The sequence below is a fragment of the Scophthalmus maximus genome, chromosome 9, assembly GCF_022379125.1.
Source record: "Scophthalmus maximus strain ysfricsl-2021 chromosome 9, ASM2237912v1, whole genome shotgun sequence".
Classification (NCBI taxonomy): Eukaryota; Metazoa; Chordata; class Actinopteri; order Pleuronectiformes; family Scophthalmidae; genus Scophthalmus; species Scophthalmus maximus.
This window is the reverse complement of record NC_061523.1, coordinates 10,368,126-10,378,986: the sequence shown is the minus strand read 5'-3', so window position 1 is coordinate 10,378,986 and position 10,861 is coordinate 10,368,126. Positions and strand designations below refer to the sequence as shown.

General features: G+C 44.7%; 1 protein-coding gene and 1 long non-coding RNA gene across 3 annotated transcripts in view; one reads left to right on the top strand and one right to left on the bottom strand.

Moving 5' to 3' along the window:
• The window catches only part of LOC118319587, a 28,572-nt gene extending 24,683 nt beyond the window's left edge, over positions 1 to 3,889 (top strand). For both annotated transcript variants that reach the window (XR_004796043.2, XR_007031461.1), the window contains one exon: positions 3,210 to 3,889. This is a non-coding gene — a long non-coding RNA (uncharacterized LOC118319587). The remainder of the gene's footprint in view (positions 1 to 3,209) is intronic.
• A 3,238-nt stretch (positions 3,890 to 7,127) lies between these two features.
• Positions 7,128 to 10,468, bottom strand: dusp1 (dual specificity phosphatase 1). Its single transcript, XM_035650248.2, has 4 exons — positions 9,807 to 10,468; positions 9,401 to 9,546; positions 9,061 to 9,280; positions 7,128 to 8,362 (listed from the first exon to the last, which is right to left on the bottom strand). The coding sequence occupies exons 1-4, from the start codon at positions 10,213 to 10,215 to the stop codon at positions 8,007 to 8,009; spliced, it is 1,131 nt and encodes a 376-aa protein (XP_035506141.1). The 5' UTR covers positions 10,216 to 10,468; the 3' UTR covers positions 7,128 to 8,006.
• Positions 10,469 to 10,861: the final 393 nt, after the last annotated feature.

Genomic DNA, 10,861 nt, shown 5'->3' with positions numbered 1-10,861 from the left:
TCCCACTACAGGATATCTTCTGTGCCAGAGACCTCTTGTTTTAAATGAGTCTATATATATATATAAGATGTTTGTCAAAACTCTTATGTTTGCTGACATTTTGACGCATCATTGCAGGACAAGCGTGGGTATAAATAAGTGTAATGCTGGCTCTGTTCCAGGGCCCCAGTAAGTCATGGGTGTGAAGCCACAAGAGCACGGCCCTGCAGCTGATAGGCTGCATCCAATCCAGCCGTTATCAGTGTTATTATTAGCCCCCTGCGCTTTTTACTGCTCTAATGTGTGAAATGTGACCACAATGTCACCACATTTTTTCTAAATCTAAATATAGTGTAAAGGTTTAATGTTGCCAGCAGTTGCAACTGAATGGTATTACTCAGCCTGTTTTTTGTTTTTTTTATGTCGATCATTAACTTCTTTTCTCACATGTCAATGACTATAGATTGCTCAAGTGGTCACGTTTCTGTCTCTGTCCTGCGGGATGCGGCGGCGTTATTCATTAACAGCGCTGGTCAAAAGTCAAAGGTTTGAATCAGAAGCACTCGAGTTTGTGATTCTGGCAACGGCAGTCTGTCAACTCAGCAGTTTTCATGTGTTGAGCTCAGGGGTATCTATGAAACCTATAGTTTGAATTTGAAAAGCTTGTGTGAAAACACATTGTTACCAGATAGAGAATAAGGGTTATTTAACTTGGCCCGATCCCGCTCCTGGGATGCGTAGCCTGGGTTTGACTGCAGGCTGTTGTATTTTCTACATCCACAGTGATCATTTCTCAGCTGCTTCAGCCTCCCCAAAGATATTTCAGAACCGGGCCTCCGAGGCTTCTCACATGGTGGGATGGAGTCAATAAGGAAAGTTGATTGTGTAACGTGGCTGTTGCTGTTTGAGTAAAACTGCCTAAGATAATACTGGATGTGAAAGGGATCTGTTTTATTTTTTTACATTTTTTTTTGGGGGGGGGGGGGGGGGCGTTTTTTTTGTGCAGACTTAACTTTCAGTGCCATTAGAGATCCTTTTTATCTCATTGGAGACACGTCGTCCATAAGATGGCGCTCACACCCAATGAACATGGAAGGTTTGTGCTCAGTATGAGGACTTCAGGAGAATCTGTCCATTCTTGATGTGCACTTCTGAACATGTGTTCAACACACATCTGAATACGGGACTTTTGAAGTATATATTAGTCACATATCTATTGTTTGTGACTTTTTTTTCTTTTAATACATTTTCACTCTTATAAGAAGTAGCACCTCTAATTCCGTTATGCTTTTATCTCTCTTGTACAGTAAAGGCTTTCTGTTTCTGATTACATTTAACAGGCCCAGTAGACACTCACAGACACTTCATAAATCAAACATTGAAAAAAAGGTATTCTCTTAGTTTTGCACAAGAGACAAATAAACAGGAGAGGAGCTGTTTAATGAGTGATTTGACTGACAAAAACTGAACATCAGAAAAATGATGTTTTGTATTTTCACTCACAAGTGACTCAAGAAAAAGTATAGTCTGCTTTCATGCAGCTAACAAGTAGAATTTCAAGTATAACTATAAATGCAAGGCAGCAATGTACATGTGAAATACAGATTTAGTTTTCAGAACTTGTTGGAAATATGAGGCAATACTCATTCTGTTCATCACACACATGTTGGACAAAATATTTCATAATTAAAATGAAGTTCCTCCAGTGAGACCGTACGAGTAGTGCTGGTTTCTCAGTCATGTGGGATCAGCTGCAGCTTGTTAGTCAGCCTTTATATGCACACTAAATGACAAGGGTCATGATTTTGAGTCAGAATGTCCCATGTTTGCTTTTGCCCAAGGCCCTCGAATGGCTAACACCTGATTTATGCTTCTGATATGACTTCATTGCTTGAAGCACCCAATGGAGACGATTCTTCGGCTTGTTTATTGTTGTCATAACTGTAAACAACCTCTAAGTGCATTTGAGGACTTGTTTTAGAAGTCACCGCAAATCAGAAACCTTCCAGTACACTTTGTACTTGGTGAGCAAAACAACTGACGAACTTGTGTCAGAAGTTTTAAGCTGGAGCACGTGTACATTTTAAAACATTTTATGGGTGAAGGGAGGTCGGTGGTCACCAGTCAGACTTTTACAACTGCTAACAACTTCTGCTGATTGTCAATAGTGACCTGTGGAATGATGGTCCCACTCAATCCCATTCAACTCAGTTCTGCAGACACTGCTGGTTGCCAGCATGACGACTGACGACGTCTGTGACATGTCAAGTGTAAACATGTAAAATGTGTCACCTTGTCGTGGCCTTTTAGCGTGACGAGCCCGAGGCACACCTGACCAAAAATCACGCTGCGTCATCAGCAACTTGATGTGCCACATCTGTCAGAATGATGGATCGTCTTGGCAGAGTCGCACAGATTTGTTCAAACTTGTGAGTGAAATTTGAGAGAAATAAGTTCATATAAGAAAAAAGAACCTTTGATTTCAACTCACAAAAATCAAAAATAAAAGTGTACCATTCTGGCTTTTTTAATGGCAGTCTATGACCTGAAAGGTCACTGATAAAAAAAAACTACGGATTAACTTCCCTGGTAGCTGAATGGATCTGCCCAGACGCTGTCGTCATAGCCAAAGCAACATTTCAGAAACCTTATCTCTCTCCATAAATAATAAATATTAAAGATGTTATCCCGACACATCTGCTGGAGCCTCTATCTGCTCATATATATATATATATATATATATATATATATATATATATATATATATATATATATATATATATATGCCAATATGTTCTTTGGCTGTATATATGTTCTTTGGCTGTGACCTCATAGTGCAGTCAGTGTGGAAGACAGGATGCCAGACATTCCTTGAATACTCCACACAGGATCTGATTTCTACTTGTGAACACAACTCTGTAGCTCCAGCGAGTGGAAAAATACAGGCTCTGCTCACAGTCACTGGGGTGAGTGAGGCTTACGAGGGGGATCGTTCCCGACTCTTATTCAGATATCTGAGTAAATGGTATTAAAAAAACGGAATCATTTAAAAGTTATTATTTCCGTGCATTGGCCGCGTGGAACTATACATTATATATATATATATATATATATATATATATATATATATATATATATATATATATATATATATATATATATATATATACCATATAACAGCTTTAGAGATTCCCTGGACGATCTGACTGGTCGCTGGTCTTTACCTCCAGAGCCAACACAGTTTATCTTCCACCATCATCTGACATTCCAGACGGGGTCGTTGGAGGAAGTGGAGCCCTGCCGGCAAGGAAGAGCTACTTCACCGCGGCCTACACGTAATGTCCTGACATTCCTCGCTTTGTACAAGTCTTTGGCTATCATGTCACTGATCTAACCCACATCTCGGCTCCCGTCACGTCACAGCAGCTTGTTTTTGTCATGACCCGCAAGGACTCTTTCTTGTGTATCGGTTATTGTAGTGCCTCTGATCCCTTGTGTTTGGTTCCTGTTTTATTTTGAAGAAGTTCCTTGTGTTTCCACACTCCCTGTTTCCCTGTCTGGTGTCTTGTTTTTCCTGTGTCTCCTGCCCCTGTGACTGTCTGCACCTGTTCCTGACCTGTCTCACCTGTGTTCTGTTTGCCCCGCCCTCCTTGTGTGTGTTAAGTCTCTGTGCTTCCCTTTGTCAGGGTTGGATCGTCGGTTTTCCTTGTTGTCTTCCTCGGTATGTTACTAGCGTTTTCTCCCAGTCTGTTCCGGAACTTTCTGTCCCTGTGATTTTTCCCCTGGCTACAGTGTTCCAGTGTTTTCTTGTGTTGCTACTTGAACAGCTTTAGTTGGACTTTGGTTTTGTTTTACTTTCAGACTCTGTAAGTTTGGTTTCTTTTCAGTTGATTAAAGACTATTTAAAGTGCACCTCTGCATTTGAGTCCTGCTTCCTGCAAACCGTGACGTGTTTGGCCTCTTCTGCTGTGTCTCTGGTCCAAAACTGGAAAGTCATGAATACAGACCGTTTTGGTCAAGGAGCGGTTTCTTTATCAGCAGCGGTGACAAAAGAAAGTGTAGGAGCCTATCATTCAAATCACTCTCTCTATTTCTCTCTGTCTTCCCCTTTCTCTTTACTTCCGGTTAGATATGAAAGATCTAGATAGATAGATAAATAGATGGATCTACTTTATTGATCCCAAACTGGAAAATCTATGTGCTCACAACATTAATGGGTTTATCAATTAATTTAAAAAATTTCCTCAAGCAGTTTTGGACCTCTTTTGCAAATGCAAATGTATGTGTGCGCGTGTGCGTGTGTATGGGTTACATTCTGCATTTATGTACGGCTTGGAACAAGCCACTACAATGCCTCTGCCACGGTGCTCTACAGAGGCCTCCCCGTCACAGTCATAATCCTCTTACAGATTTACTGCAGGTGAGAGTTCTGCCATGACATCAATGTGTGGACTAAATCTTCTCACCCAGCGAGTGTGAGAGAGGATGTGTGTATGCTTGTGTGAAGGAGAGAGAGACTTAATCTAGTTTCAAGGCACGCTGAGGTGTGAGAGTGGTGTAATTACTCTGCGACCTCCAGTAATCAGGCCAGCAGTCACATTCCCCACTTCACACAGGAAGTCAGGTTAAATTATGTTGGCGTGTGTGTGTTTGTTTTGTCATGTTCTCGTCCGGGGGCCTTGACAAAAGCATTTTTTTTTGTGGAACCTGAACTATGAAAATGATGAGAAAAACAAACTGCCTCTCCATTTGATCGATCAAATTGCGAATTCATTGCAGTGGCAGACTGTGGACCGGGGAAACGCACTGCAGCGATGTGACAAACTGTCCTGACGGTGCTCACACATCCCAGGACCATCACATGAACTGTGATTTGTCTGCATGACACATTTTATCATCTCATGTTTCCAAGATATGTTTTTTATTTGATAATATTACAACGAGCTTGATCACTGTGGATAAAAATAAAAAAAGGCTTGTTTTCCTTTTGAGTAGCGGCAGTGCTTAGTGATCACGCAGAGCCATTTAGAGCAAACTGACATCCTCCTGGCCACGATTGTTACGATTGGAAAGAACGTCGTACGCACGATGCAATAGAGCTGGAGACAAGTGTGTAGTGGAAGTGTATTAGCTAATAATACACAAACTCTAACCACCTGAAAAATCTTGCTTCATGGAGCTTTAGGGTCCAATAAGGAAAATGGTTTTAACCTAGTGTGTATGTGACAGAATCTATTACAAATGTGCCATTGTCACACACTAAATAAGTGGAAATATCATACACAGAACTTATGTGAAGGGGAAAAACAAACTAACATAACTCCAAAAGCTTCCACTGATTTGTTCCAAACGAGATGATGTAAAAGGGAGGGGTGGGACAGTGTCTCTTCCTGCCACGGCAGCAGTGTCTGACACATTATATAACCATTGTCCATTGGATTGTGTTAATGAAAATGGCTTTGAAGTTGAGTCAGAGCTTAGTTGCCAAATGGAACAGCCAGTTGACCACATGGTGACACTGGCAAATGACGATATGGTTAATACTGTCTCTCCAGATGCTGAGAGAAAATGTAAACGGCCCAAAAAAACAAACAGTTAACAGACTAAAGTTTGAACGTTGCTCTTCGCCATGAATCAGTCAAGATGAAGATGCTTGTCCCAGGGTCCAGGAGCACCTTGACATTGTGTCCCACACACATACACACACAAACTCCCAATGTGCTTTTTCCCCCTCCAAAGCACCCTCATCAGATTATAAAAGACGCCTAACGACTTTCACAGACACACACAGACACGAACACACACACTCCTGCCAACAGGAAATCTAGAAGACACAAAGGCAGGGTGGGCTGGTGGGGGTGGGGGTCGCACATATGTCACCAAAAACCACAGCTTCTCCGAGGAAGCTGGTGAGGTAATGAATGAGCCTTTCATCATGACGGCATAGCCCCCGGTGATGTTTTCTGTCAACAAACATTTGCACTGTTTGACTGATAAGACGGAGATGTCAGGAAAAAGAATGTATTATGTCGTTTGTCAGAAGGAAACGAATGTCCTCAAACAGTTTCTCCCCCATAAGTTTTTGCCTTTTGGAGTGAAGGGCTTGAGGTATATCATCATCATCATCAGGATCATCTCTCAAGGAATTTTTTTTTTCTCACCCTTTTTTTCTCACACCCCACCCAGGGGTCACCGCCAATGTTTTGGCTAATTTGCAACCCAAACATATTCCTTTCCCTTTTACGGCCATCTCCGTCCCCACCTCCCCATTGGTGTGTGAGACAGGGAGGGGGGGGGGGGTCACAAGGCTGGTGCCTGACTGAGCCCTGAAAGCTCTTTAGTTGTCACACTTTTCCCAAACGCCTTGCAGCTGCTCCTATTGTGGCCGCGGAGGGAGGGATCCTCGGCTGATTCTTTAGGCCTCCTGCTGTTACCCCGGTCTCTGATGGGTTCACAGAAGAGAGGGAGTGTGGCCCCAACAATGGCCCATGCAATGACATCATGCTTCTTATGTGACCAAGATCCTTGTGCATATATATATATATGATAGGATTCCATCGCAGGGATGAGAGCGGGGAGGGGTGGGAAAGATGTTTCGGACATGTCATAAGGTCAAATGTTATTCTTTTTATGCTCATATTAAGCATAAAAATAAACATATGTTCACCTATAATACACACATATATACAACTTTCTATTAGTTGATCATCAGCAAATATTTTCATTTAAAAAAATATGGTGTAAGAAATTTCCCAGGAAGAAAAATGCTAAAGATTTTTAGCATAATGACATAAATTCTCATATCTTTGCTATCTACATTGTGTCTGCATGTCTTTGGACTGTGGGATGAAGCAAGAGTACCCAGAGAAAACAGACACGGGGAGAACATGCAAACTCCACAAAGACAGGCCATGGATGGTTGGTCTTCTTGCTGTGGGGCAAAGGTGTTAACCCCTGCAACACCCCATTCTATAAAATTAAAATGAATAATTAAGTATATTGGACTGTTGGTTGGACAAAACAAGAAACCTGAATATGTCAACTTGGGGTTTTTTTTCCTCTCAATTTTCTCACTGAGCAACAAAAAATTAATCAAGGTCAATTGGTGAAAATACATGATGAAAAGAATTAGCAGATCTCCAACTGAGTACAAAAGTCAAATGAGATTTATTCAGCGGTATAAAAACAACATAATTAAAAACAGACATATGCAAAAATAGATATGATTAAGAAATATATTACTTTAGTTCAATAAATATGTCAGAATCCCGACGCCGAAGACCACGTGGCCCCATTTTAGCCGTTTTTTGGGGTTCTGGCCGCCTCAGCGCCACAGTACAGATATATGAGGTATTTAACGGTCGGTTTCCCCAATGTGTCAGGATCGTCAACAAAGAGTTTCACGATGTCTGGAAAGGCAAGTGTTTGCGTTTGAGATTTGGCAACCCCACGCAACTCTTGAGCTGAACATGAAGCGCTCGGCCACATCTCCACCAAAGAGGGGTTTACATTCATTGTTCGTCAGAAGGAGGAGTAACAACAGGTTTGTGTTGCTTTCTTTACACAGTACAAAAAGCGAACTGGACACTTGTGAGGATATTCCTGAGACAACTGTTAGCCCTCTACATTTAGTTTAGTTAACAAAAAGTGATTGTGATTATCAAAAGCAGTTGCCGTCACAAAAAAAAGCTGTCTTTTGAATAAAGAATATTCAGATACTCATAACTTCCTCAAAGGGAATAACCTTAACTCTCTTTTCAGTCGTGTCCAAAGTCATCTAGAATTTTACACACTGGATGACTTTCATATTTAGGAGGTTACACATCAATACTGCGTGTTGGTAGTTTTCAAATCTCCCCTTGAAATGATGAGGTTGATCCACACGTTCTGCCTGGTGATACCAGTATCACCATAAAATGAATCATAATCAGAACTGTGTTTTGTCTTTGTGCTCTGTGTGGAGTCACTCATGAGGTGCAGTTCAAGTCCGAGCAAAGTCTGTGTCGTCGTCGTCGTCGTCCTCCTCCTCAGCAGCTCGGAGAGGTGGTGATGGGACTGTGGAGGAACGAGAGCTGACCGGCTGAGGTGTGTACAGGGATGGAGACGGGGAAGTTGAAGACTGTGCTGCTGTTGCCGATGGCTGGACTGCCCGCCTCGGATGAGCACGTAGACGTGGCCAGGACCTGGGACTCAAACTGGAGGAGCTGACCCATGAAGCTGAAGTTGGGGGAGATGATGCTGCGGCGCTGCTTGACAAACTCAAAGGCCTCGTCCAGCTTGACGCGGTTGGTCCGCATGAGGTAGGCAAGGCAAATGGTGGCGGAGCGGGAGATGCCGGCTTGACAGTGCACGAACACGCGGCCTCCTTTATTTCGCACCGAGTCTGGGGGCGAAGAGAAGAGAAAGCGAGATTAGTGCGACGCACACATCTTTGGAGGTGACGAAATGTGAAGTTGAGGTTTAAAACCCTTTTCCTGTCACAGGAAAACCACAAACACAAAAGTCTTTTGCGACACTTTCAGTTGCTATTTAAATTCAAGGGTGCTCATTGAAACACAGGAACACAGTTAATAGGGGTGCAGGGTGTGAGCTTGTGGGGGTTATTCCCAAAGGGGGCAGTCTGAATGGACAAAGGAGGGGAACAGACCCCTGCTGGGGGTATTGATCTGGGAGGAAGGCCGACAGTGAGTGAGGAGAAATTGCCTTTTGTTCTGCCAGAACAAAGAGTGGCGTGGAGGGAGCTATTCAAGCCCAGCCATCCTGCCCACTACAGAACTAGTTTGGGGCCGCTGCCTCACGATTCATTAGAAGGGGGCATCCCTTTATCTACGCCTCAGAGGGGGCGATGATGTAACCACTATTGTGGTGGAGTGGGGAGCCTGTGCCGAGCCAGCTGGTCGGTTTTGGAGGGAACTTTTTAAAATTTAAATCCGGGAGCCAAAGGCTGAGGGGAAGTAAGAAGGGGGGGTCGGGTGTTTGTGTTGCCTCCCATCAACTGGCTCAGGAGGGGTAACAGCTGTGATAGGCACTCACATTTGGCCATTTATTGTGAAAGGTGTAAACGCGGTTGACGCAACTCACCGATAAACTCGATCGCCTCATTGAACCAGGAGCTGATATCTGCCTTGTGGTTGTCCTCCACGGGGATGCTCTTGTAGAGGAAGGACTCCTCAAAGTGGTTGGGGCAGTTGGCAGAGACGTTGATCAGAGCAGTGATCCCCAGCATGTCCAGCATATCTTTTCTGGAGGCATGGTAAGCACTGCCCAGGTAGAGGAAAGGCAGGATCTCAACAGGACCACCCTAGACAGGGGGGGAAAAAAACAACAACAACAGTCAACATCGGCTCCATGACAGCATATCAGGAAGTAGAAAAAGGTGTCTTGTGTGGTTTGTCTTTTATCATAATCAACATACACAAACCTGATCATATAGCGGGGTGTTGCATGGACTACAGCTGGGGTCTGCACTCCCGGGGTGGCTGGAGCTCAGGGGCAGGCAGAGCCCCTGGGGAGGGGAGGGCTTGGTGCACATCTCTGGATACTCTGTGGAGAACGTGTCGAACCCGCCTATAAAAAATAAAGAAAACGAAAAGGCAGCAAGGTCAGATCACAGGACAGCACGGAGACACATCTACATTCAAATATGGGTTTCCAAAAAGGTGGCAACTGCTCATGGGGCTATTTTGGAGCCCCGTTTACCCCCAGCACCAGCTGGTACGGTGACAGCTGTAATCCACACGTGTTGCCCCCATTGTTAGGATACAGTAAAACAATCGTGTGGAGCCGTTCAGGACAATGCAATCAACTTTCTCTCTTCTTCACCGTACCTTTCAGAATAAAAACACTGGCCCCGCAGGGGTCGCGGCACAGCGCGGTGACGGCGAGCAGCAGCGTGCCGTCCTTCTTCGCCTGGCTCACGTCCGAGCTGCGGTCGTCCAGCAGCACCACGGACTGGTAGTCCCCGGACAGCAGGCGGCTCCTGGTGTCCTCGTTGGGCACGATGTGCTCCAGCCCCAGACCCCCCCTGGCTCTCCGGCGCACGATGGTGCTGAAGCGCACGTTGGTGGAGCCCGAGACGTGGGACGAGTTGAAGGACAGGAAGGAGCGGCAGTCCAGCAGCAGGCAGCCCGGCACGTCGCCCTCCAGCAGGCCACGCAGGGACGCACAGTCGATGGTGGGCACCTCCATTATGACCATAGTAGGACGGCGGGATAGAAGAAGTAAATCCAAGTACATAGAGCGCGCGCGGCCGGTTAACGAACGTTGGGCTGCTTTTTCTCTCAGGTTGAAACGGGAGTCCTTTGTTCCGGTTCGCTCGTTTAGAGAGAAAGAAAACTCGCACACAAACAAGAAAAAACAAAAACGCTTAAGACCGTCGGAGCGGGTCCTGTCCTCTTCTCGAGTGTATCCGGTAGTCGCGGTTTCTTCTTTTCAAACTTCGGTATAGTCGACTCTTTCTCGTCGCAGCGAGCAACTTCTGCCTCTGAGCGCCGCGGTGAGCGTTTATATACGGCTCGTGCTTGTGAATGAGAGGCCACTGACGTCAGGGCCCGCCCCTCCTGGCGTCCTGCCAGATCTGCTGACGTCATCGCGCCCGCTCCCGAGTACGGCGTGTACACCAGTCGCGCTCGTGCACCTGCGGCACATTTTTGTACAGGCGTACGCGGGCACGCGGAGACGGGCTATGGTTTCACTGGGTGACAAATTTTACTTTTTCTTTCTTTCTTTCTTTCTTTCTTTTTTCTTTCTTTCTTTCTTTCTTTCACCAATAACCCCTAAAATAAAGAAGATATAGTATGTTGGTTTACAGCCATCTATTTCTGAGTTTCTACTCTATGGTTTCTACTCAAACTCAAAAAAGACAGAAATAGTAATTTTCCTT